Source organism: Sander lucioperca, chromosome 16, assembly GCF_008315115.2.
Source record: "Sander lucioperca isolate FBNREF2018 chromosome 16, SLUC_FBN_1.2, whole genome shotgun sequence".
Classification (NCBI taxonomy): domain Eukaryota; kingdom Metazoa; phylum Chordata; class Actinopteri; order Perciformes; family Percidae; genus Sander; species Sander lucioperca.
The window spans coordinates 30,503,249-30,531,232 of NC_050188.1; the positions used below are offsets into that span (position 1 = coordinate 30,503,249).

General features: G+C 36.8%; 1 protein-coding gene across 2 annotated transcripts; it reads right to left on the bottom strand.

Annotated features, from left to right (window-relative positions):
• Nucleotides 1-139: 139 nt before the first annotated feature.
• iffo1a (intermediate filament family orphan 1a) lies at nucleotides 140-27,917 on the bottom strand. Of its 2 annotated transcripts, none has more exons than XM_031294768.2 (9): nucleotides 26,253-27,917; nucleotides 15,283-15,343; nucleotides 14,767-14,862; nucleotides 13,832-13,972; nucleotides 13,575-13,753; nucleotides 13,330-13,447; nucleotides 11,990-12,091; nucleotides 10,767-10,897; nucleotides 140-310 (listed from the first exon to the last, which is right to left on the bottom strand). In XM_031294768.2, the coding sequence occupies exons 1-9, from the start codon at nucleotides 27,230-27,232 to the stop codon at nucleotides 166-168; spliced, it is 1,953 nt and encodes a 650-aa protein (XP_031150628.1). In that variant the 5' UTR covers nucleotides 27,233-27,917; the 3' UTR covers nucleotides 140-165. The 2 variants fall into 2 exon arrangements, with proteins under 2 accessions (XP_031150628.1, XP_031150629.2); XM_031294769.2 differs by having other exon boundaries at nucleotides 13,575-13,756; nucleotides 26,253-27,913.
• Nucleotides 27,918-27,984: the final 67 nt, after the last annotated feature.

The window sequence follows — 27,984 nt, forward strand, 5'->3', positions numbered from 1 at the left end:
AAAAAGACATTTCACATCTGCTGGTTTTAAAATAATTTCTACCTTAGGTCAACAACGTTTTACACAGCTTAACATGTTTTTTTTTCTCAATTTCAGGCTCTCAATCAGCAAGAAGAAGAGCCTTGGTGTGACGTGTTCTACCAGCAGTGTGTGTTGGAGTGTGTGTTAGGGTTTCCTCCAGGTCAGAGGAGGGATGGTGGCGTTGGCGCCGCAGTAAGAGTCGCCGCTGGTCTCAGCAGGGAGACCTGGCTTCTTCTTCTCCTCGCTGTCGGAGTCGTCCACCGCCAGTGTGATGAGCGAGGGTGACTTCCTGTAGAGGAAGAACAAATAATGTAGCTTTAGCCTTTTCACTCTGTCTGCTGCTAAAGTGTTTCCTTCACATTGAACTTGAAAAGGGAGAAAGCTGAAGGGTTCTCTGTGGATTCAGACACATGTTCCCTATACCTCTGTAGGCAGAATTCTCACCACAAGGTTCAGTCAGTAGCTGTTTTGGAGCTTTTGACTGTGTTACACGATATTACTCAGATGCCCAGAGGCCTGTACTACGAAGCAAGATTCGTAGTACAGGTCCTAGGTATCGTGCTGTTTCAAAGGTCAACAATTAACTTTCAGTGTTAACTTCTACGCAAACATTTAAAATTGAATCAGCCAACCGGGAATTTTGACTCCCTCCTGGAGTGAGTGTGTCTGCTAAGATGCTGTTGTTTACCAGATAAGTTGTGATGTACAGCCTGTTTATATTTAATACACTTCACTTGTTTTACAAAGTAGTTTTATATAGCGTATGACACCTTTTGTAAGTACTTTAATTTCATTGTAAATAATTCCGTATTTGTTTGCACACATACTACAGTTTTTTTGATTCTTTTGCTGCAATTTAATTCTATTGTAACTTACCCTTATTCCCTAGGCTACTCGAGGAACTAAGAGTATGCCATGAAAAAATTCAAGTCATAAAAAGTCATTGCATAGTATGTCGAAAAAAGTCATAGTATGTAGAAAAAATTTGAAAAAAACTCATAAAATGTCGAAAAAATGTGAAAAAAGTCGTAGAATGTCGAAAAAAATCATAGCAAAGTTAGTGTAGTATGTAGATAAATTATGTAAAAAGTCATAGTATAGTATGTCGAAAAAAGTCAGTATAGTATGTAGAAAAATTGTGAAAAAAATCATAGTATAGTATGTCAAAAAAAATTTCAAAAGTCAGAATGTCTAAAAAATATGAAGTTATAGTATAATATGTCAAAAAAGTCATAGTATAGTATGTAGAAAAACTATGAAAAAAATCATAGTATATAGAAAAAATTTGAAAAAAGTCATAGTATAATATGTAGATAAATTATGAAAAAATCATAGTATAGTATGTCAAAAAATGTGAAAAAAGTCATAGAATGTCGAAAAAATATGAAAAGTCAGTATAGTATGTCAAAAAAAGTCATAGTACAGTATGTCGAAAAAAGTCAGAATGTCAAAAGAAGTCATAGTATAGTATGTCGAAAAAATATGAAAAAAGTCATACTATAGTATGTCAAAAAATATGAAAAAAGTCATAGTAAAGTATGTAGATAAATTATGGAAAAAGTCATAGTATAGTATGTCAAAAAAAGTCATGGTAGAGTATGGCGAAAAAATATGAAAAATTCATAGTATAGTATGTAGATAAATTATGAAAAAGTTCATAGAAAGTAGGTCGAAAAAAAGTCATAGAATAGTATGTCGAAAAAATATGAAAAAAGTCAGTATAGTATGTCGAAAAATATGAAACAAGTCATAGTATAGTATGTAGATAAATTATGAAAAAGTAATAGTATAGTATGTTGATAAAAAGTCATAGTATAGTATGTCGAAAAAATATGAAAAAAGTCAGAAAGTAGGTCGAACAAAGTCAGAATAGTATGTCGAAAAAAGTCATAGTATAGTATGTCAAAAAAATGAAAAAAGTCATAGAAAGTAGGTTGAAAAAAGTCAGAATAGTATGTCGAAAAAAGTCATAGTAAGTCGAAAAAATATGAAAGAAATCATAGAAAGTATGTCGAAAAAAAATCATAAAAAAGTCATAGATTAGTATGTCGAAAAAAGTCATAGTTCAGTGTGTCGAAAAAATATGAAAAAGTCATAGAAAGTACATTGAAAAAAGTCATAGAATAGTATGTCGAAAAAAGTCATAGTATAGTGTGTCGAAAAAATATGAAAAAGTCATAGTATGTAGATAAATTATGAAAAAGTAATAGTATAGTATGTTGATATGGTATGTCGAAAAAATATGAAAAAAGTCATACTATAGTATGTCAAAAAATATGAAAAAAGTCAGTAAAGTATGTAGATAAATTATGGAAAAAGTCATAGTATAGTATGTCAAAAAAAGGTCATAGTATAGTATGCCGAAAAAGTCATAGTATAGTATGTCGAAAAAATATGAAAAAAGTCATAGTATAGTATGTCGAAAAAAGTAATTGTATAGTATGTCGAAAAAATATGAAAAAAGTCATAGTACAGTATGTTGAAAAATATGAAAAAAGTCATAGAAAGTGCGTCGAAAAAAGTCATAGAATAGTATGTCGAAAAAAGTCATAGTATAGTGTGTCGAAAATATATGAAAAAGTCATAGTATGTCGAAAAATATGAAAAAAGTCATAGTATGTAGATAAATTATGAAAAAGTAATAGTATAGTATGTTGATATGGTATGTCGAAAAAATATGAAAAAAGTCATAGTATAGTATGTCGAAAAAAATATGAAAAAAGTCATAGTATAGTATGTCACAAAAAGTCATAGTATAGTTAAGTCGAAAAAATATAAAAAAAGTCATAGTATAGTATGTCGGAAATATATGAAAAAAGTCATAGTATAGTTAAGTCGAAAAAATATGAAAAAGTCATAGTATAGTATGTCGAAAAAAAGTCATAGAATAGTATGTCGAAAATAGTCATAGTATAGTTTGTCGAAAAATATGAAACAAGTCATAGTATAGTATGTAGATAAATTATGAAAAAGTAATAGTATAGTATGTTGATAAAAAGTCATAGTATAGTATGTCGAAAAAATAAGAAAAAAGTCAGAAAGTAGGTCGAAAAAAGTCATAGTATAGTATGTCAAAAAAATATGAAAAAAGTCATAGTATAGTATGTCGGAAAAATATGAAAAAAGCCATAGTATAGTATGTCGAAAAAAGTCATAGTATAGTATGTAGAAAAAATATGAAAAAAGTCATAGAAAGTAGGTTGAAAAAAGTCAGAATAGTATGTCGAAAAAAGTCATAGTATAGTTAAGTCGAAAAAATTCATAAAAAAATCATAGTATAGTATGTCAAAAAAATATGAAAAAAATCATAGAAAGTATGTCGAAAAAAAATCATAAAAAAGTCATAGATTAGTATGTCGAAAAAAGTCATAGTTCAGTGTGTCGAAAATATATGAAAAAGTCATAGTATGTAGATAAATATGAAAAAATAGTCATAGTTGATAGTATCGAAAAAATATGAAAAAAGTCATAGTATAGTATGTTGAAAAAAGTAATTGTATAGTATGTCGAAAAAATATGAAAAAAGTCATAGTATAGTATGTCACAAAAAGTCATAGTATAGTAAGTCGAAAAAATTCATAAAAAAGTCATAGTATAGTTAAGTCGAAAAAATATAAAAAAAGTCATAGTATAGTATGTCGGAAAAATATGAAGAAAGTCATAGTATAGCATGTAGAAAAAATATGAAAAAGTCATAGTATAGTATGATGAAAATAATAGTAAGTATGTGATAGTATGTCGAAAAAATATGAAAAAAGTCATAGTATAGTATGTCGAAACAAAGTCATAGAATAGTATGTCGAAAAATAGTCATAGTATAGTATGTCGAAAAAACATAAAAAAGTCATAGTATAGTATGTCGAAACAAAGTCATAGTATAGTATGTCGGAAAAATATGAAAAAAGTCATAGTATAGTATGTCGAAAAACAGTCATAGTATAGTATGTCGAAAAAAGTCATAGTATAGTATATCGAAAAAAGGTCATAGTATAGTATGTCAAAAAAGTCATAGTATAGTATGCCGAAAAAGTCATAGTATAGTATGTTGAAAAAAGTCATAGTATAGTATGTCGAAAAAAGTCATAGTATAGTATGTTGAAAAAAGTCATAGTATAGTATGTCGAAAAAAGTCATAGTATAGTGTGTTGAAAATATATGAAAAAGTCATAGTATGTCGAAAAATATGAAAAAAGTCATAGTATAGTATGTTGATATGGTATGTCGAAAAAATATGGAAAAAGTCATAGTATAGTATGTCGAAAAAAGTAATTGTATAGTATGTCGAAAAAATATGAAAAAAGTCATAGTATAGCATGTCAAAAAAAGTCATAGTATAGTATGTCGAAAAAAGTCATAGTATAGTATGTCGAAAAAATTTAAAATTCATGAAAAAATGTCCTAGTAGTAGTACTAGTATGTCTGAAAAATCATGAAAAAGTCATAGTATAGTATGTCGAAAAAAGTCATAGTATAGTATGTCGAAAAAAGTCATAGTATAGTGTGTCGAAAATATATGAAAAAAGTCATAGTATGTCGAAAAAATGTGAAAAAAGTCATAGTAATGTCGAAAAAATATGCAAATAGTATAGTAAATTATGTAAAAAGTCATAGTATAGTATGTCGAAAAAAGTCAGTATGGTATGTCGAAAAAATATGAAAAAAGTCATAGTATAGTATGTCGAAAAAACATGAAAAAAAGTCATAGTATAGTATGTCGAAAAAAGTCATAGTATAGTATGTCGGAAAAATATGAAAAAAGTCATAGTATAGTATGTCGAAAAAATGTGAAAAACGTCATAGAATGTGGAAAAAATATGAAGTCATAGTATAGTATGTCAAAAAAAGTCATAGTACAGTATGTCGAAAAAAGTCATAGTACAGTATGTCGAAAAAAGTAATTGTATAGTTAAGTCGAAAAAATATAAAAAAAGTCATAGTATAGTATGTCGGAAATATATGAAGAAAGTCATAGTATAGCATGTAGAAAAAATATGAAAAAGTCATAGTATAGTATGTCGAAAAAACATGAAAAAAAGTCATAGTATAGTATGTCGAAAATAGTCATAGTATAGTAAGTCGAAAAAAATTCATAAAAAAGTCATAGTATAGTATGTCGGAAAAATATGAAAAAAGTCATAGTATAGTATGTCGAAAAACAGTCCTAGTATGTCGAAAAAAATCATAAAAAAGTCATAGATTAGTATGTCGAAAAAAGTCATAGTATAGTATGTCGAAGAAATATGAAAAAAGTCATAGTATAGTATGTCGAAAAAATATGAAAAAAGTCATAGTATGTAGATAAATTATGAAAAAGTATAGTATAGTATGTTGATATGGTATGTCGAAAAAATATGAAAAGTCATAGTATAGTATGTCGAAAAAACATGAAAAAAGTCATAGTGTAGTATGTCGAAAAAAGTAATTGTATAGTATGTCGAAAAAAGTCACAGTATAGTATGTAGAAAGATTTTGAAAAAAATCATAGTATCGTGTCAAAATATGAAAAAAGTCATAGTGTAGTATGTCGAAAAAACATGAAAAAAGTCATAGTATAGTATGTCGAAAAAAGTAATTGTATAGTATGTCGAAAAAATATGAAAAAAGTCATAGTATAGTATGTCGAAAAAAAATCATAAAAAAGGCATATTATAAACAACTTTTTCAAATGACAGTATTGTTTCTTCTTTGAATACATTTTCACCCATCCTAATTATTCGGAGAACTGGACAACTTTGGGTTCAGTGACTTGCTCAGCGACAGAGGATCCTGGGATTGAACAGCTAACCTCTTGGTTATGAAGCACCGACTCTACCTCCGAACCACAATCCTGGATGTGTATGACATATGAAAAAAGTCACAGTAAACTATGTTGAAAATGATGATTTGAACTGTGTCTGTGTGTTGCCTGGTAACCATTCTGCTTAATGTCGCCGTGGAAATACCTTGCTGGTAGAATGACTATTTGTAATAAATAAACTATTGTATTTCTTGTTTCTCTGTGTTTATTTAATGAAACATTACCAGATATATGTATTAACAGTTTTATAAAAGCAATAAGCCAAATAGTATGGCATAAAAAGTCATAGTACAGTATGTTGAAAAATTATGAAAAAAGTCATAGTATAGTATGTAGAAAAAAAGTTATAGTATGTCGAAAAAATATGAAAAAAGTCATAGTATAGTATGTAGAAAAAATATGAAAACAATCATAGTATAGTATGTAGAACAATTATGAAAAAGTCATAGTATATATAGTATGTCAAAAAAAGTCATAGTATAGTATGTCAAAAAAAGTAATCGTATAGTATGTTGAAAAAATATGAAAGAAGTCATAGTATAGTATGTCGAAAAAAGTCATAATATGTAGAACAAATATGAAAAAGTCATAGTATAGTATGTTGAAAAAATATGAAAAAAGTCAGTATAGAATCGAGAAAAAAGTCATAGTAAAGTATGTCGAAAAAATATGAAAAGATCATAGTATAGTATGTCGAAAAATCATGAAAAAGTAATAGCATAGTATGTCGATAAAAAGTCATAGTATAGTATGTCGAAAAAATATGAAAAAAAGTTATAGAAAGTAGGTCGAAAAAAAGTCAGAATAGTATGTCAAAAATAGTCATAGTATAGTAAGTCGAAAAAATTCATAAAAAAGTCATAGTATGACACCTTTTGTAAGTACTTTAATTTCATTGTAAATAATTCCGTATTTGTTTGCACACATACTACAGTTTTTTTGATTCTTTTGCTGCAGTTTAATTCTATTGTAACTTACCCTTATTCCCAAGGCTACTCGAGGAACTAAGAGTATGCCATGAAAAAATTCAAGTCAAAAAAAGTCATAGTATAGTATGTCGAAAAAAGTCATTGCATAGTATGTTGAAAAAAGTCATAGTATGTAGAAAAAATTTGAAAAAACTCATAGAATGTCGAAAAAATGTGAAAAAAGTCGTAGAATGTCGAAAAAAATCATAGCCAAGTTAGTGTAGTATGTAGATAAATTATGTAAAAAGTCATATATAGTATGTCGAAAAAAGACAGTATAGTATGTAGAAAAATTGTGAAAAAAATCATAGTATAGTATGTCAAAAAAAATTTCAAAAGTCAGAATGTCTAAAAAATATGAAAAGTCATAGTATAATATGTCAAAAAAGTCATAGTATAGTATGTAGAAAAACTATGAAAAAAATCATAGTATAGTATATAGAAAAAATTTGAAAAAAGTCATAGTATAATATGTAGATAAATTATGAAAAAATCATAGTATAGTATGTCAAAAAATGTGAAAAAAGTCAGAATGTCAAAAGAAGTCATAGTATAGTATGTCGAAAAAATATGAAAAAAGTCATACTATAGTATGTCAAAAAATATGAAAAAAGTCATAGTAAAGTATGTAGATAAATTATGGAAAAAGTCATGGTAGAGTATGGCGAAAAAATATGAAAAAAAGTTAAAGAAGGTAGGTCGAAAAAAAGTCAGAATAGTATGTCGAAAAAATTCATAAAATAGTCATAGTATAGTAAGTCGAAAAAATTCATAAAAAAGTCATAGTATAGTATGTCGAAAAAATATGAAAAAAGTCAGTATAGTATGTCGAAAAACAGTCATAGTATAGTATGTCGAAAAAAGTCATAGTATAGTATGTCGAAAAAAGGTCATAGTATAGTATGTCGAAAAAAGTAATTGTATAGTATGTCGAAAAAATATGAAAAAGTCATAGTATAGTATGTCGAAAAAAGTCATAGTATAGTGTGTCGAAAATATATGAAAAAGTCATAGTATAGTATGTCGAAAAATATGAAAAAAGTCATAGTATAGTATGTAGAGAAATTATGAAAAAGTAATAGTATAGTATGTTGATAAACAGTCATAGTATAGTATGTCGAAAAAATATGAAAAAAGTTATAGAAAGTAGGTCAAAAAAAAGTCAGAATAGTATGTCGAAAATAGTCATAGTATAGTAAGTCGAAAAAATTCATAAAAAAGTCATAGTATATTATGTCGAAAAAATACGAAAAAAGTCATAGCATAGTATGTCGGAAAAATATGAAAAAAGTCAGTATAGTATGTCGAAAAACAGTCATAGTATAGTATGTCGAAAAAAGTCATAGTATAGTATGTCGAAAAAAGGTCATAGTATAGTATGTCGAAAAAAGTCATAGTATATAGTATGTCGAAAAAAGGTCATAGTATAGTATGTCGAAAAAAGGTCATAGTATAGTATGTCGAAAAAATATGAAAAAAGTCATAGTATAGTATGGAGAAAAAAGTCATAGTAAAGTATGTCGGAAAAATATGAAAAAAGTCATAGCATAGTATGTCGAAAAAAGTCATAGTATATAGTATGTCGAAAAAAGTCATAGTATAGTATGTCAAAAAAAATCATAAAAAAGTCATAGATTAGTATGTCGAAAAAAGTCGTAGTATAGTATGTCGAAAAAAGTCATAGTATAGTATGTCGAAAAAAATCATAAAAAAGTCATAGATTAGTATGTCGAAAAAAGTCGTAGTATAGTATGTCGAAAAAAGGTCATAGTATAGTATATCGAAAAAAATCATAAAAAAGTCATAGTATAGTATGTCAAAAAAAAATGAAAAAAGTCATCGAATGTCGAAAATAGTCATAGTATAGTATGTCGAAAAAAGTCATAGTATAGTATGTCAAAAAAAAAATGAAAGAAGTCATAGAATGTCGAAAAAAGGTCATAGCATAGTATGTCGAAAAAAGTCATAGTATAGTATGTCGAAAAAATATGAAAAAAGTCATAGATTAGTATGTCGAAAAAAGTCGTAGTATAGTACGTCTAAAAAAGGTCATAGTATAGTATGTCGAAAAAAATCATAAAAAAGTCATAGTATAGTATGTCGAAAAAATTCATAAAAAAGTCATAGTATGTCATATTATAAACAGTTTTTTCAAATGACAGTATTGTTTCTTCTTCTGTGAATGCATTTTATCATCACCCATCCTAATTATTAGGAGAAGTGGACAACTTTGGGTTCAGTGACTTGCTCAGCGACACTTTAAAAGGATCCTGGGTTTGAACAGCCAACCTCTTGGTTATGGAGCACCAACTCTGAACCACAACCCTGGATGTGTAGGACATTATAAAATAGTCACAGTAAAATATGCTGAAAAATTGTGAAAAAAGTCATAGTATAGTATGTCGAAAAAAATGAAAAAAAAGTTATAGTATGTCGAAAATAAGTCATAGTATAGTATGTCGAAAAAGTATGAAAAAAATCATAGTATAGTATGTAGAAAAAAAGTCATATTATAGTATGTCGAAAAAGTCATGAAAAAGTCAAAGTATAGTATGTCAAAAAAATATGAAAAAGTCATAGTATAGTATGTAGAAAAATTATGAAAAAAGTCATAGTATAATATGTCGAAAAAAGTCATAAAAAACGTAAAAGTATAGTATGTCAAAAAAAGTCATAAAGAAGTCATAGTATAGTATGTCAAAAAAAGTCATAATATAGCATGTCGGAAAAAGTCATAAAAAACGTAAAAGTATAGTATGTCGAAAAAAGTTATAAAGAAGTCATAGTATAGTATGTCATAAAAAGTCATAGTATAGTATGTCGAAAAAAAGACAGTATAAGTATGACGAAAAAAGTCGAAAGAAAGTCATAGTATAGTATGTCGAAAAAATTTATAAAAAGTCATAGTATAGTATGTCGAAAAATTATGAAAAAAGTCATAGTATAGTATGTAGAAAAAATATTTAAAAAGTCATAAATCTAGTATGTCAAAAAAAGTTAAAAAAAAAGTCATAGTATTGTATGACGAAAAATTGTGAAAAAAGTCATAGTATAGTATGTCAAAAAAGTCATGGTATTGTATGTCGAAAAAAGTCATAGTATAGTGTGTCGGAAAAATATGAAAAAAGTCATAGTATGTCGAAAAAAAGTCATAGTATAGTATGTCGAATTGTTTTTGTTGAAAAAAGTCATTGTATAGTATGTCGAAATAATATGAAAAAAGTCAGTATAGTATGCAGAAAAATTATGAAAAAGGTCATAGTATAATATGTCGAAAAAAGTCATAGTACAGTATGTCGAAAAAAGTCATAGTATAGTATGTCGAAAAAAGTCATAGTACAGTATGTCGAAAAAAGTCATAGTATAGTATGTCGAAAAAAGTCATAGTACAGTATGTCGAAAAAAGTCATAGTACAGTATGTCGAAAAAAGTCATAGTATAGTATGTCGAAAAAAAGTCATAGTATAATTATGTCGAAAAAGTCATAGTATAGTATGTAGAAAAATTATGAAAAAAGTCATAGTATAGTATGTTGAAAAAATATGAAAAAAGTCATAGAATGTCGAAAAAAGTCACAGTATAGTATATCAAAAAAAAAATGAAAAAAGTCGGTAACACTTTACTTGAAGGTATCTACATAAGAGTGACATGACACTGTCATGACACTGTCATGACACAGTCATGACACATGAACCCTAACTTGTCGTGACAAAAACTGAATGACACTTACTAAAAGAAGCATTATGTCATAAAAGTTCATGACTTGTTTATGTTTATGACACGTTCATGACAGTGTCATGTCACTCTTATGTAGATACCTTCAAGTAAAGTGTAACCAAAAAGTCATAGTATACTATGTAGAAAAATTCTGAAAAAAGTCATAGTATAGTATGTCGAAAAAAAGTCATAGTATGTGTGTGTGTGTGTGTGTGTGTGTGTGTGTGTGTGTGTGTGTGTGTGTGTGTGTGTGTGTGTGTTACCTGTCTCCACTCTGGGTGATGAGTCTCCTGCAGGTTTCCATCTGGACGTCCAGCCCTCTTTTCATCGAACACATCTCCATGTACTCGTGCAGGTGACGGTTCATATCGCTCTTGGCTGTGGCCAGGTCCACCTGACAAGAAAAGAAAACACAAAAACCAAATCCATTAACACTAAATACTCCGATCATTTTATTGTATTATATACTATAGAGCTGTGAAGTGGGAGGAGCTTCAGTCGGGCAGTGAAAGAAGCTTTAAATTTGTCCCACAGATAATGTTACGTTACTCAAAGTTGAAGCTTCTACGGCGATCAGCATGAAACTCACCCGGTTAAATTATCAGTACAAAAGATTAAGACCTGCGTTAGAAAACACCTGGTTCTTTTTTTATAAAAAGTCTAAGATACAAGCCTGTGTATAGAAAAACTTCAGAGTAGGCGTTAACTACGACTCCCAAGCTGCATTCCAGCAAGAAACATCTAATTACAGAGCTTAAAATTCTGTTACTCAAACTAAAACTTACTTAAATCAATTAACTTTTAAGTTCTGGGTCAGTGGGTGAATTCAGCAACTGTGACGGCATGTTTTGAATTTGATCCTGCTCTGTCCAACTGGCCTCTTCTCCACTGCAACGGCGGCCGAGGCTCATGGTTATCTTATAGTTTTTAGACTGATCTTTACTCTCCTCCCTCAACTATTTTTGACTGGCTCGATAGACGGCAACCAGAAGAACAACAGCTACAGTGAGTTGCTCAAAACCTTTCTTTTTAGTAAACTATGTGTACACAAACAATGTTGTCAATGCTTTCGTTAAAGTGTAGAGACCCTGGTCATACTTCGAGAAATGTTTCATGATGTATTGAGCCTTCTTAGTCTTAGGCTAGCATAAAAGTGCCCCTAACACTCCCATTCAAAAGGCCATTTGACCGAAAAACGAAAATACGGTAAATCTTAAAAGTGGCGATTCCGTCCTAAATATGCTTTTAAACGAAAGTTTGACTCGGGTACATTCACAAAAAGACCCTAGGTTGGATTTTGGCGAGAGTTACGCTTTAACAAGTATAGTAGCAACAACAGTCCCAACTACTTTGAGAAATCTAAACTACTAATAAAAACAGTGATCATGACATGACTTTCGATGCTGTTCCTGTTCTCCTCACAATGTGACTATGAACACCTTTATCCAAATAATGTAATAAATACAATGCAGAAAAACAGACTCACCTCTATCTGGTTAATGGTCTCCTGGTACTCCTTCTCTCTGGTCTTGAACAGACACTCTGTGTCTTTAATCACCTCCTCAATGGACTCCTCCTGCTGCTGCAACTGGATGACAGTGAGTGTATGTGGGGGAAAGAGGGGAAATTAAAAAAAAAACACTGTTTATTTACACCTATATAGCTGATTTTGAGCTGTAGCTAGCATCAGTCATCTATATGTTTCAGCCACAGGGCTGCTGTTAAACCTGCAGCATGCTAGCTGACAAACTTTTAAATAAGACACCAAATGTAATAGATAACAGAAAAGTAACGCACGACAAGGGTTGTCGTGAGGTGCTGATCACTGGAGGTAGACTTGAAAATAGGAAAAAAATTGTTGCAGTTTCTGCCGTTTCTTCAAAACATCAATCTTTTGTTGATTGTTGATTTGAAAAAGAAACGTCGTCAGAATAAATAAAGATATGCATATGGAGCCAGATTGTGCGGCACTTTTTTACCAAATTTATAGAAACATCAAAAATACAAACCAAAGAATATGTAGGAGTGGACAGAATAACGGAAACACTATACTATAAGCTAATACAATCCAATAAACCACACAGTCCTGAAAGGATTGAGATCTGAGCAGCCAAAATAAGGAACAAAAACCATGTGTGTGTGTGTGTGTGTGTGTGCACCACAGGTGTGTAAAGGTCTTTTAATCTGTTTTGGTTTTTTTCAGCTCGTCACTAAGCAGGTCATTGGCCTCTCTGGCTTATTTAGTTTAAAACAGCTTACAGGTCACCAAGATAGACTCGAGCTGTCAGCGTCACCAGCTGGGATAATAGATCTGTACGGAGCTGGATAGGAACACTGCAGGCTACATGAAGTGCTGCAGCCTGGGCTTCCCTATACGGTGCTCCCATTTTAAAGACCGTTTCTGTTTCATCTAATGCCGTTGTGGCTTTGACTTCTCACTATTTGTTTTTAAAGATGCAAGTTAAGATATTTTGGGGTAACATTTCACAAATTTCCCATTTAGAACTGTCTATTTTACTATTTTTGTTTTGCAGTTTTAATTCAACACAAATTCCTAATATAAATAAGCAGGTGTAGCAGCTTAATGTAACTTAAAGGTGACTGGTTTCAGTGTATAAGTCATTTATATAGAGTTATCTCAAGGAAAATCAAAGCAAACTAAGCTTAATTGGTGCCAGTTCCAAAGCAATGAGTCAGAAAACTTGTGTTAGAGATTTCATTTTTATTTTTTATTTATAATAAAATCCATTTAAATTTAAATCCGTTACACAAAAAGTGAAGATAGTGTGTGTGTGTGTGTGTGTGTGTGTGTGTGTGTGTACACACCTCTCCCTGTGTTTCCACTCCCAGTGGGTATCCAGGAAAATCTTCCCATAGAAGAAGAGTTTCCTCGGTTTCCTCCCAAGCCAGACTGTCACAGTCATCGTCAAACTCGCACTCCCTTCTGGACAACCAACACACGCACACACACACACACACACACACACACACACACACACACACACATTAGACATGTCGACTACATAGTTTTAACGTCCGTGTGTTTAAACATTATTGGCCAAAACACCCACAGCTGATTCAGCATCCTCTGCATCTGTTCATTGATCTGATTGGCCGACGTGCTGCACGACTCCTCGTCTTTAGCCCCGCCTCCCTCGCTCTCGGACATGCTCAGTTCGTCTCCGTCCCCGCCCTTCGCCGACTGGCCGCTCTGTTTTCTGGCCCGGAGAGTGGAGGGGGGCGTGGCCACCTGCTGGAAGGAGGCGTGTTTATTCAAAGTGAAGGCGGATCATCTTTTTTAAAGGACATTTCATCACCACAAACATACCTGGAACATGTGGATCATGTCCTCGCAGTTCCTCTGCTGGGCGACATCACAGAGGCGGGCGGTGATGTCGATGCGGCGGCAGATATCCATGTCCACCTTCATGGCCTTCTCTTGGATCTTACTGTCCAGATCTGACAGGTTCTGATGGAGATAAAAAGGATTCCTATTTTCCATTCATCTAAATAATCTATTTAGTTTCCTTACTGTATGTACACACCGCCGCCGACTTGAGCTTTTAAGTTACCGGAAGTCATTCATTTTCAATGGAAGCCAGCTTCTCTCAGCTGCAAGAAGCGGCAAATCTGTTGGCGTCGCGTTTTGGGCGTTTTGAGCGACCAGAGGGGCATTCTTTCTTTCAGCGTTTTTCCCTTCAGAGGAAATCAGCGTTTCTAAACCTGCGAGGGGAGTCTGAGGATTACACGTTCCCCCTCTGCACCTCGCTGACAGATGTAATGGGCTCCGAACAACAGCGCTCTGAATAACAGTTAGAGGAGAATATTGGTAATCCTCCCCGCCTCCCTGCCTCCCTCCCCCCGCCTATTGACACTCACACCGACACACTGAGGGAGTTAGAATGCTGCCACGTCAGAGCGCCCAAAGCGTCAAAAGCTTCCCCGTAATTTATGACAAGCGTCTTTGACAGGGCGGCGTGTGTACTTGTAGTTATATTCACTGTCATGATCCAGCAAGATGTTGTCCAGCAATTTGTAACTATGGCGAACAGTTGTGGACAACCTGTGCCAGCAAATCCTTAATCATGTCTAATCAGAGCTTGTAAAATAAGTTTTGAAGGGATCAAAAAAAAAAGTGGATGGACGAAAAAATGACTTTATGCATCAAAGAAGAAACATTCTAAACTGTGGAGGGCAAATTCCTTGTCATTTCTGAATCTTTTGGTCAGTTTTAAACATTTATCCTGCTCAGGGCAGACTTACGTTGCTGACGAGTCCTTTAAAGAGAACAAGTTCGGCCTTCAGCTGCTTCACCCTCAGAGCCAGCTCGTCCTGACACACCTCGCTCTCCTGCAGGTCCTGCACAAAAACACACACACACACACACACACACACACACAGACAGATGAAGTTCATGTCCTAAATATATAAATGTGATAATAACTGAGGGTGCAGCTATAGCTCAGAATCCTGATTGCCTTCAATCAAAAATATAAAATGAATATTTGGAGGACAGTTTACTACACATACTGAGAACTTTTTGTTGTGCATCTTGTTGAAAATATATATTTGATGTATTTCAAAATAAAGAGGAGAAAAAGCACGTGGGTTTCGCCCCTTGGATGTGTTTAAAGGAAGAAGAGCGGACAAGCATTCAGAAGAACTACATTTTGTACGTGGGAAAGTGCGGCTAGAGGCAAGGCATCTTACAAAAGAAACAATTTATTTCTGAATAAAGAATATTTGAAGGGAGTTTTGAAGTGGAGCAGTCAACATTACCTCCTCCAGTTCAGCCACCTTCTCCTGCAGGTCCATTCTGGCTGTGTACTCTTCCTCCCATCTACGAAGCACACAAAACGAAGTCAGCTGGTTATACTGAGAATTATGCAGATAAATCAGCACGTTGTAGCACAGATGACCACATAATATTTAGAGACTGTTTGTACGTCTTTATCCTTTTTTCCTGTGTTATCTTTTGTATTTTTATTTTTCAGCTGACCTCTACACAGAAAGGAGATGCCACAATAATTTGGTTTTCATTGACAATGAACAATAACACATTACAATCTCAGCAGACAATGAGACCTGAATGTCTTCATGGCTTCATGTAAACGTTACCTAATCTTCAGATTAAGTGAGATGGGTGGAAAGTTTCAGCCTGTGATAAGAGCAGTAGAGCTGCGAAGATGCTCGATGGTGTTTTAAGCTCCCAACGTTGACTTCAAGGCAGCGCTGCGTCCGGAGCTTAGCGCCGCCCAATTGTAATTGGTTTAAAGAAATGCAAACAACCCAGAGCATTTTTTTCCTCCTTTCCCAGAATGCATCTGTGGTGTAGCCAGACCTTACTCGAGAGGTGCGAGACTAGTTTTCTTTTTTTAAAGATTATGTTTTGGGCATTTTGGGCCTCTGTTTTTATAGGACAGCTGATGACATGAAAGGGGAGAGAGAGGGGGAATGACATGCAGCAAATGGCCGCAGGTCAGAGTCAAACCTGCGGCTGCTGCGTCAAGGAGTAAACCTCTATGGGCGTGCGCTCTACCAGGTGAGCTACCCAGGCGCCCGCGAGACTAGTTTTCTGCTGCTTCTCCTGCTAGTTCCAAACGCTTTGCAGCTGTTTGTGCGTCTGTCTTTTGACTGAAATGGTGCATTTTCTTAAATACCATCAACAAATCATCTCAGCTGTTCTGGCTTTTTTCAATGTTTGCATCCTTTTCGTCCTTCACACCAACACTGCTCCGCTGGAGCTGCTGTAGCACTGAAATTGTGACATCATGTCTCTGGGGGATGACCTCAGATCAGATTGCCTCCATGTCAACAGAGATAATTCGCAATTTCAGTTTTCAAGTACACAAGTAAGTCACATGAAGGTTACATGGATTATGTGAAACGTGTGTTTGTCACATAAAAATGTCACATAATTGTCACAATAAAATGAACCTTGGTTTCGAGCCAGAGAGATAGAGCCACAGATGTGATGGCGTCCAGACAGAGGCAGCAGACAAGATGCTAATCACGGCGAGAGGGCGGATGTCCTTGTTGCTCTCATCTGTTTGTCAGTCTCAACACGTGGCTCTGCAGTAAGGCTGCTGGGTGCCATTATGTCTGACTGGGTACACTGAAGCTGCTTTATCTGTAAAACTGATGATGGCACAACTGCTGGATGAAAGCAACGCTTGCTATAATGAAGCAGAGTCCATCTGAATAATAATAAAAAAGGCTTTCATATTATTTACACTAACCGTTGTGTGTTTTAGCTGGGATTTTTCCAGGCGGCTGCACGTCATTCATGAGATGCGACGTCAGCAAACTAGGACGTCATGGAGAGGATGACGTACACTCAAACTATCTTCTGTGACACTACCTCCTGTTCTGCCTCATAGCAACAGCAGACTTTAAAGTGCTCGTATTATGCTTTTTGGCTTTTCCCCTTTCCTTTATTGTGTCATATATCTTTTTTGTGCATGTTATAGGTTTACAAAGTGAAAAAGCCCAAAGTCCACACCAAAGGGACTTACCATCTCCAACAGAAAACACTGTTCACAAACTGCTCCAAACAGCTCTATTGTAGTCCAGCCTTTACTTCAGAGACAAACGTGGTCACTTTGGAACACACGTTATAATGCTCACCTAGCTGCTAGCGTGGCACGCCCTCATACTCTGCTTCTGACTGGCTAGTAGTCCTTACCTAGGTACTGCGCATGTGTGACTCCCAACAAAGATTGAACAGAAGTGAGATGTCTCACTCTGTAGCTAAAACAGAGAGCTCAACACACAGGGTGAAAAGAGGAGCTGCAGCAATGTGCAGTACAACAAAAAATATGGTGTTTTTTGAAAATTAAACGACATAAACCTATCCTGGTACACCGCTAACCTAAATACAAGTATGAACCTGAAAATGAGCATAATATGAGCACTTTAAAGCGTAACTCTCACCAAAATGCAACCTAGGGTCTTATTGTGAATGTACCCGAGTCAAACTTTCGTTTAAAAGCATATTTAGGACGGAAGCGCCACTTTTAAGATTCACCGTATTCTCGTTTTTCGGTCAAATGGCCTTTTGAATGGGAGTGCTAGGGGCACTTTTATGCTAGCTTCAAAATAGCTATTTTTAAAACACTAAGAAGGCTCGACACAACATGAAACTTTGCTCCAAGTATCACCAGGGTCTCTACACCTTAACGAAAACATTGACAACATTGTTTGTGTACCCAGAGTTTACTAAAAAGAAAGGATTTGAACAACTCACCGTAGCTCTTGTTGTTTCCGGCCGCTACCACAAAGTAGCCACAAATTTAGTACATCCCTTGTGCACCAGTGTAGTTAAGGTGTAGAGCCCCTGGTGATACTTGTCATACGTGTCATATTACGATATCCAAAATTTAAGATGAAATCTTGTTTCATATATCGATGTCGATATAATATCAATATTTTGACCAGCCCTACTACTAACTATTCCTTTAAAAATGTTGCAGCTAACTTTCAAATCGGAACAAGAAAAAGAGCTTTCAATGAATAATCCCTGCTTGCACAATTTCACAGTAAAACATCTCTGACCACAAAACAACTGAAAAGTGTACTGTTGAGGAAAACAGCTGGTACGTTTGACAGTGATGTAAAAAGTGAACTGCAGTTAAAGTGCTGAAACCAGCAGTATGTTCCCTTTAATACTACAGTAAATGTGTGGTAGCAGCGTCAGCGAGCAACCTGAGTGGCGTCTTTGCATCTTTACACAAGGTGATGCTGTTGCTGTTTCACTAACTCTATTCCCCTCCAACACACAGAGCATGACTCATTGCAGCCTCACAGTGCATCTATCATAAGGTGATACTGGTACGGTGACAGAGTTGACACTACAGTGTGCATCACATAGGTGCAAAGGAGCTACAAAAAATATATAAAAAAGATTTTTAAGGTAATGTGTAATGTTGTCATTTTGTGAGTGAGCTTTAGGCCTATTAAAAAGAAAAATTAAAATGTGTGTATAAAAACTATAGAGCCAAAAGTATGTGGACACACATTTATTCTGGGGCTGGTTTTCCTGGTTTGGCCTACACTCCTTAATGCTACAGCATACAATGATATTGTAGACAATAAAAGAAGAACTTGACTGGTTCTGCACAAAGCCCTGACTTCTTTCGGCTGAACTGGAACGCCGACTGTGATCCAACCCTTGTCACCCAACATCAGCACAACACTAATGCTCTTGTGGCTGAATGGGAGCGAACCCCTGCAGCCATGAAACCTTCCCAGAAGAGTGGATGTTGTTATTGCAGCAGATTACTGCATGTGGTTTTAGAATAACATGTTCAACAATCAAATATGGGTGTTTCTGGCCATGTAGTGTGTGCATGATCTAGTACCAACAACATGACAATAAAGCCTTAATGGAACGGAATTAGGGCTGTGGAATTAATTGAATTTTGATTACGATTTTTGGCTCCTAACGATCACAAAGACAACGTCATCGAGAAAAACGCTTATTTTGCACGTTACATTTTGCAAGCAAACATTTCTCATTTTGTCTTGTCTTCTGAAGGGGAATTCAAAAAGTTCAACGATAAAAGTATGAAGGGAAATGTCACAGTTCAAGGTGTTTTCACTGTTGATTTGTTTAAACTGTTTCACTGTTTTTTAAGTTCAATAAATGCAACATCTTTCCAAAAGTCAATGGGTAATCGTGTTAAATAATCGTGATTTCAATATTGACCAAAGTAATTGTGATTACGATTTGTTTCCAAACACGAGCAGCCCTAAAGTGAATTGAAAGTGCAAAAGAAAATGAAATCCCAAGAGGGCCGACTGTGTGGTTGCTGCACAGGCTCACATGGGACAGGGGGGGGGGGGTGAAACGAGGTGTGTGCAGGCAGAAGGGCAGAGATGGATGAGGAGACAACTGGGACAGCAGCAAACAGAGAACAAGACAGCAGAAAGAGAGAGAGAAAGCGAGCAGAAAACAGCAGAGAGGAAGAAATGTGAGGAGAGATGAAGATACGCAGAGAGAGAGAGACAGTTAAAAGCAGAGAGACACGGCGAGGGAGGCAGAGGGTAAAAGATGGAGAGGAGACAGAGGAGCAGCGATGACAGACTGGGTGACATCACTGCTGGCGGTCACAGACCAGTGCTGCATTGCAGGTACCGGGACAAAACCCAGCTGGGAGGAGGAGGAGGAGGAGGAGGAAGAGGGGAGGGAAAGAACGAGGAAGAAGAGAACGACAGAAAGAGACTAAATGAAGAGGACCAAGAGAGACGGGAGGGAACCATGGGAGACGGCAGCGTGAGAGAAAAACAACAGCTCATGTTCAACAATTCCCCCGACAGTTCCTCCCTTCAGACGACGAACAGGCAGCCAAACATTTACAGTCACGGCTAAATGAAATCACTTCTCCTTTCACATTAATGGAAGTCTTAGCAACCTGAGGGGAGTTTACATATCACGATTAATAACTAGGGGAGTATTTATGAGTCAACACCAATGTTTTAGGTTCAATACGTTTACATTTGACTAACTCTTGCCAGCAGTAAAAAAGAAAAAGAAAAAAAGAAAACAGAAGGGTTTAGCATTTCCCCTTCAGAATTATATTCCTGGGAGTTTAGAGAAGGCCATTCTGGTTTCTGGTTTCAACTGTGTGGGGGTGGTGAGGGTTATTCTGGGGGGACTCATGTCCTCAGTATTTCTAAAGTCCTGGCTACAGCCCAGAAACACAAGAGGCTACTGGATAATTTAAAGGACAATTCCGGCGCAAAATGGGACCTTTCTCTGGGATATGTTTTCATGCTAATCGAATATGTCTCTAGCTTGAAACAAGATAGCGCAAACCGCTGATTAGCTTATGAAGCTGGTCGTCGGGGTAGAGGGTAAAGTAAAAAGAAATCTATTTCTACACCACTAACAAGGCTCAAAATAGCTCCACACTTCCACGGTAGCATAATGAGGGTCCCTACATGTAAACCGAAGCATTGAGAACTTTGTAAGTGTACAGACAGTTTATTAAAAAGATAGTTTATAAAGACAGTAGCGTTCACGAATACAAGCAGGCGCCATTTTGGGAAAACAGTCACGACCAGTCGAACGCTGAACGCCATGCAACCAGTAACTAGTAACATGGCTCAAGCACGGCGTTCGGCGTTCGACTGGAACGCTACTGTCTTTATAGACTATCTTTTTAATAAACTGTCTGTACACTTACAAAGTTCTCAATGCTTCGGTTTACATGTAGGGACCCTCATTATGCTACCGTGGAAGTGTGGTGCTATTTTGAGCCTTGTTAGTGGTGGAGAAATAGAGATTTACCCTCTGCCCCGACGACTAGCTTTATAAGCTAATCAGCGGTTTGCGCTAGCTTGTTTCAAGCTAGAGACACATTCGATTAGCATGAAAACATATCCCAGAGAACGATCGACTCGGTACACACATGTTATTAACCCCTAGGTTCATTTTGCGCTGGAATTGTCCTTTAACAACATTATATAGATTTGTTTAATCATTTTAAATGTGTGAGATAAATTTGAGATAAGAGAGAGATAAGAGAAGAGAAGAACCACATTCAGAACGCTTCACTTTCAGAATCTGTCAGTCAACCGATTTAAACTGCTGAATCTTTTGTATCAGGTTTCTATAAAATGTAAACTTTAACTTTAGCTCATCGCCTGCAGAGCAGGCAACAGAATAAAGCTCTTTGATCGGGGGTGTCGTAGGCATGGGCCGGTATGAGAGTCTCACGGTACAATAACCTTCAGCAAAAATATCCCAGTTTCACAGTATTGCAGTATTACAGCTTTAAAATGATTATTTTAAAAGTATTATTTTGAAATGTCCGGGTGAACATTGTATTTCCATTGAACACAATGTATTTTATTGTTGAACACACTGCACACTGGCAGGGAGAGCGATTTCTAAACTACACTTTCTGTCCTTGACCACTCATAAATAAGCAGCTCGTACGGCAGGAACGGTATGACGGAAAATGTTAGCGGTTTTGAAACCGTGACTTTGTCAAACCACGGTATACCTTGAAACCGGTAACTGGCCCATGCCTAGTGTGTCGTACTGAAACACACCATAGGAGTTGTAGCTGACTTTTCTCCTTCGGTTCTATGTCCACAAGCTTCTAACCTTTTACTTTCAATCAAAGAACAAAATACTTATGTCACCCAAGGATTGAAGGGCTCTAACATTGTTGTGTAAAGAAAAATGAATAAGACTTTTACTTATGGAAAACTGGACGTTCCAAGTCAACCTTACACTTCGCCACTCTATGGTGACTTCACCTGAAAACTACAACAGTGTGCAAAGCACATGCACATCTTTCTTTTAAGTCCAAAAATTGTAATGATTTATACTTCCCAAAAATTCACACAATGCTACTTTACTACATTTAGAAAAGGTATGTTTCAAGGTAGAGTAACCTGGTAGAACGTGCGCCCATATATAGAGGTTCACTCATCGACCCAGCGGCCGCGAGTTGGACTCCTTTATGCATGTCATGCCCCCTCTCTTTCCCCTTTCATGTTTTCAGTTGTCCTCTAAAAATTAAGGCCTGTGTGGCCGGTTAGCTCAGATGGTAGAGCAGGCGCAGAGAGATTTATTACCCTGACGCAGAGGGTTCAGGGTTCGAGTCTGACCTGTGATGGTTTCCTGCATGTCTTCCCCTTCTCTCTCCCCTATCATATCTGAGCTGTGCTTTTAAAGGTGGAAATGCCCAAAAGTAAATAAAACAAAATATAATAAAAATAAAGGCCCCAAAAAGTAATCTTTCAAAATAAACTACAAACATTAAAATAAATTCTCATCCCTCCGTTAATCCAACTGCCTGTTTCTCCCTAACTGATGTACATTTATTTTACACTTGTGAATCATTCCTTCCTGCAATAAAAATCACATTAAGGAAGCAGGATGCTCTAAAAAATAAAAAATAAAGGAGGAAATATCTGAACCATGTTTATCTCAAGATCACTTTGAAAGCTGTCAAACATGTACAACTTATGTGCTTTAGTGCGCAGCGATTTAAACGATGAGCACAATAACACAGTAGGTCAGAGAGTGTTGTTGCTGTTCAGTAAAGTGTCCTGCTGCTTCTCTAATCGATGTGACTGAAGGTTTGTCTTGCAGTGACATCCCGTCTCAGCAGCCTGAAGCACAAAGTAGTGAGGTCAGGGCTTTTGAGCATAAAGCAGCAGTGGGAGCGTGTGTGTGTGTTAATGTGTGTGTCGGTGTACGAGTGTGAAACAGGTCAGTGCTGAAAGAAACAAACAACAGAAGCTGCATGCTGAGCAAAACCCTTCACAGACGAAATAGAGGTTAACACGTCACAGACTAATTCCTCCGCGTAAAGGCAACAGAAACGGCAAATTAGAACAAATGCCGCCTTGTTATTATTTTACAACATCCTGCTCTGCACAAACAATTATATGTCCTGAGGCGTTTATTTCTTTTACATGCTTTTCTTTTAAACCTATCATGTAAGATCCGGCTGTAAAACAGAAGTGACAAAGGTCACAGAAAGATAAGAGAACAAAGAATTCAACAGATTTCGATAGATTTCAATTGACTCCAATGTGAGTTTATGTATTAAAGCTGTAGCATGCATTGCCTAAAAATCACAAGTGTCACATATGTATATAACCTAGTTTAGCTGCTGAACAGAAACTGTTAATACTTTGAAATATGTCTGTTTTCAGGTTAATCTAGTACATTAAATACCAGAAAAACCAAAGTACTTCTCACATTAATGCAAAAATAACTGCACTGCCATTTTCTTTATTACATTGGGTTCTTGTGTCTAGAGTTTGAGTGCACTTATTGTAAGTCACTTTGGACAAAATCATCTGCCAAATGAATGACCCGTAATGTAAAAAAGAAAAGAAAACACTTGCCATAAAGCAGTCCTGCTCGGCGATTTGCAGCACTGCACTCAATGACCAAATGCAAACAGGGACATTAAAGCGAGATCGTTACCTCAGCCTAAACTGTGAATTGGCAAAATCCTTGTTGAGTGACGAATGCAAATCACTCAACCCTACTCAATCATCACGTTTCAGCTTCTCAGAGAAATAAATAAAACCTTTAGTGCAAAAATACAACGTGGAGCGAAAGCTTGGTAGTGAGGTAGCAAAATTAGACAGCTGCTCTCAACAATACTGTACATATACACTGGAAACTGATTACTGAGTGTGTATTTTCAGCATCTACTATATACAATATAGAATAGAAAGCCTTTATTTATTGTCATAGTACAGAATACTACTAAAGTAGGAGCGTTACTTCTGATCAGTGGGATAAAAAGGCACAAGAAAAACACCATAAAAACAATAAACTACTTAAGCAAACAAACGTCTACAGCTCTCAACACAGGTTTGAAAATATTTAAAAAGAACAACTACAATTTTGCACTAGAATAAGAGTATTTATTACACAAGATTCGGTAGGTTTGAAGCATGAAAAATGAGGACCATAAGCATGGCTGGGTTAAAAAAAATTGATTTTCCGATTCAAATCGATCTTCATTTGAATGGTACAGTATCGATTAATATAATCCTGAGATTGATCTTTTAAGAGGCTCCGTTTTAAAGCTGGAGTGAAACTGGACAATCTTAGAAATCCATGTCATGATGAATAACGCTCCAAAGTTAGGCTACATTTTGGCGAGGGCAATGCCCATTTCATCCAAAGTCGGAAACACGCCCCCTGACCTCGGATTTCCGAGCTCGGAACTCAGATAACCTCACAGTACCCAGAGTTCAACATGGCTGCTCCGTGCATCAACAGTAGTGAAAGCTGTAGTAACATTCAGTTATTAGCACTTCTGTCTTATTTGTGTCTCACTAAATCGGTCATACACACGGTCCTGTCCAACTTCTATATGTGGACATGTAACGCTGTTGTATGCACAAAAACAGCGTAATGCATTGTTAACAACTGGTATTGCTAACAATGGCTAACCTGGCTAGAGCTATCCCCACAATGAAAAATCTGACTTGTAAATGCAACGCATTCAACTTGGGTGTGACGTCATTCCCAGCTTCGGCTTCCGAGTTCCGAGGTAACTGGAGCGCATACATGGCTTTAGGTAAACCGTTTCTGCATCACGCACCCTCCGCACTAAAGAAAGCACTTTTTATGTCTCTATGTAACTGCTTTGGGGTCAACATTCATATGTTTAATGGTGCACCAGGTTAGAGGGTTCATTGTACAATTTACAGCATTAGTTCTCTCATAATCTTTCATATGAGAACAAAACTGGTATTGAAATATCATTTATCTAACCGATATTGAATCGAATCAAATCGGAAATCAAATCAATGAATTGGAATCGATTCAGGAAATCGGTGGCGATACTACTATAAGTAAGGCAATATACATAATGTATACTTTATTAATCCTGCAAGGATAAAAGGATTAAATTACAATGTTTTTCACTCTGTTGTTATTACACACAGGTCTGAATTACACACACATGCTCAGTACCTATACATGCACTAATGGAGAGATGTCAGAGTGAGGGGGCAGCCCATGGAAAGGCATCCCAAGCAGTTGGGGGTCCGGTGCCTTGCTCAAGAGCACCTCGGCAGTGCCCAGGAGATGAACTGGCACCTCTCCAGCTACCAGTCCACCACCATACTTTGGTCTGTATGGGGACTTGAACCAGCGACCCTCCGGTTCCCAACTCCCTACTGACTGAGCTACTGCCATCCCGCACACCAAAAGTGTATTGTTGAGATATGATGTCCTACCCCACTGCCTAATAAAGTGGCAACTAAGTTTATATTATTTTAGGCCACTTATTTATACTATGCATAGGTTTTTGTACGTCCTTTCGCTGCTGTGGCACTTTAAAGATCAATATCTAGCCTGACAGTGACTCTCTGCTTGATGCTGCCCTCCAGTAGAAGTCAATACTTCTTAGTTTGGCCAGCGGTATAAGTCATTCCCAGTAAAGCAGCTGGGCTGGGAGGCCTTAAATCATTTACAACCCCCTTAAACCTGCATTCCTATAATTTTTATGGTGTCACAGACCATGCGTAATGATATCAAGAGTGACAATGATTCTCATAATGTAATCTGACACTTTGGTTTGTTGCCTTTCCGTCTGGAAACCTCAACCCTCACACCTATTTGACAGAGACATGGTACATCTACTGTAGGGCTCGACCAAGATATCGTTTTCCTTTTACACGTTAAACTGATGAAATATTAGTGACAGCATGTATTAGGATTAAAGATACTGTGTAAACCTGACATCAGATAACATTAGATTTTCCTTGTGTTATTGTTGTGATATTCTTGTAAATGATTTCTTCTTTTTTTCTGAATGTGTGGTGGGTCTTCCTAGAGCTCAGCTGGCCAATATTTCAGTATCATCATCTTATGACAATGTAATCACATTGTGTTATTGTTTTACAAAATTCTGTTATTTAAATAGCTTTAAACTTTAAATCAAGGCAAACTGATTGAACAACTATTATTTGATTGTTTTCAATGTGATTTTGCCAAATTGTGATGTGTTTGAAAATTGGTCAATTATTCTTAGTATTTGGATATTAATAATCGACCAATCATGGGACTTTACTGCCTGAAAAAGTTGCTCACCCTGGCAAGAATAAAGCTCTGCAGGAAACACAGAATCAGTGCACACTATGCATCAGAAATCTAAATGTCAAAATGTCTGCATTAGAATTGACGATCCAAACTATTCAGCCATGTTAAAGGTTTAAAGAAACCATGGTAGATACGTAAGGTACACAACCCTTACCTTCTCTTGTACTCGTCTCTTTCTCTCTTCACCTTGGCCAGCACGTTGTACAGGGCCCTGATCTCAGGGGTGATGGTGTCGATCTGGACCCCGACACCGTCCGGTTTCGTCCAGGAGACCCCGGGGCCCGTGGCGCATGACTCCCTCCCGGTGCCGAACCGGCGGGGGTGGTTGAAGGACCAGATCGCCCCGGGCAGGAAGCGCGGGGGAGGAGGGGGGATGTTGTTGGTGTTCGTCCCGGTGTGAGAGGCGTTTTTCTCGTTGATGTTGGTGATGGTTCTGTACGGGTCGGTGGGACTCAGGGCCGGGCTGATGGAGAAACGGGGCGTGGTGAGGTTGGAGTTTGAATCCGTAGAGACTGCGCTCGGGTTGAGCTTGTTCCCCGGCAGGTATTTATTGTCAAAAGGAGGAGGGTTCAGGGTTGGAGAGAGGAGGCCCCCGGGCAGGTAGGCCGAGTTGTTGGCGTTGTGCAGCGGGATGAGGCCCGGTCTGGATGGAATAGGCCCAATAAATCCAGTCTGGACCCCCATCTCTTTGGTCAGCGGCTTCTGGTGTCCATCCCCTCCGCAGTTATCCTCAAGAGCCTGCTGCAGCTGCTTCTCCAACACCTTGTTCCTGCGCTCCAGCTCGTGCACTTTGGCCAAAAAGCAGCGGAAGCGCAGGTTCAGAGTCTTCAGGACGCTGATGTTGGATCCCAAGTCGTTGCGCAGCGCCGTGGCCGCAGGGGGCACGCGGTGCAGGGGGGAGCTCAGGTGCAGGTAGGCGAGGCCAGACGGCGGAAGGGCTCCTAGGTCCAGCCCGGACAACCCATCGGGCCCGAACCCGCCGTGCTCCCCCAGGAAGTAGCCAGGCTCCGGGATCGCGAAGTCGTTCAGGCCCGTCATCTGGTGGTGGGGCTGCTGCGGGGCCAGGAAGCCACTCTCCCCCAGGACCGGATTCATGCTCGAATAGGAAAATCTGAAGTGCTCAAAATCCGGCATGAACCCAGACTTCTAGCCTATTCAACTCAGCAAGTGATCCGTCTATAATCTGATTATAAATCCCGAACCTGAACCAGGCCCAGATGCCTAGTTTTTGAGTCCTCCTCCTGGTTTCACCCGATGGTCACCTTTAAAATAACCAACTCCCAATATAATATTACAGTAAATCTATGGTGATACGAGATGGAGAGTAAATAATAATAAATAAAGATAATATAAAGTACAACGAGGTGACTCTAAACTCACAGAAACACTGCTGGTCGCTGCAGCAAAATTAGATTGCCGACTTTTACGCAGGACTAAATTCTAGTCGTGAGATTACAGGGCCGACGCGCACTATCATAACATGTTTATTCTAAGCCTTAGAATAAAGCGCTAAGAACATATTCCGCAGCTGTAATGAAAATGTAAGCACCGTACCTGGCAGCCAGAGGAGGAAACACTAACTTTAGCACTAGATAATGAGCTGTAATGAGTCTGGGCAGAGTGTCGAGCAGCGGTGCAGCACAGCTCAGGGATGGATAAACAGAAGTGACTGACTGCGGCGTTCAGATACCTTACTGGCGGTAACACAGGAGCACCGGGCAGTGTGTCTGAGCTACCGTAGTGACCAGAGTAGAGGTGCACCTGTGCTAAAGCCGCCTCTTGGGTCAATACTATGGAGGCTTACGTTCACGTTATATAATCGAACGGGTTTTTTTTTAATGCTTTTTAGTTCAACTTTCAAAAACGAGATAAAAGACAAATGTCCA

What these genes read in the sequence shown, in the direction of transcription:
- iffo1a (XM_031294769.2), bottom strand. Translation starts at nt 27,232, where the DNA reads ATGCCGGATTTTGAGCACTTCAGATTTTCCTATTCGAGCATGAATCCG. An exon ending in ACATGATCCACATGTTCCAG is followed by an intron (nt 13,757 to 13,831) that starts GTATGTTTGTGG and finishes GCCTCCTTCCAG; the next exon opens with CAGGTGGCCACGCCCCCCTC. An exon ending in ATCACCCAGAGTGGAGACAG is followed by an intron (nt 311 to 10,766) that starts GTAACACACACA and finishes CTTCCTCTACAG; the next exon opens with GAAGTCACCCTCGCTCATCA.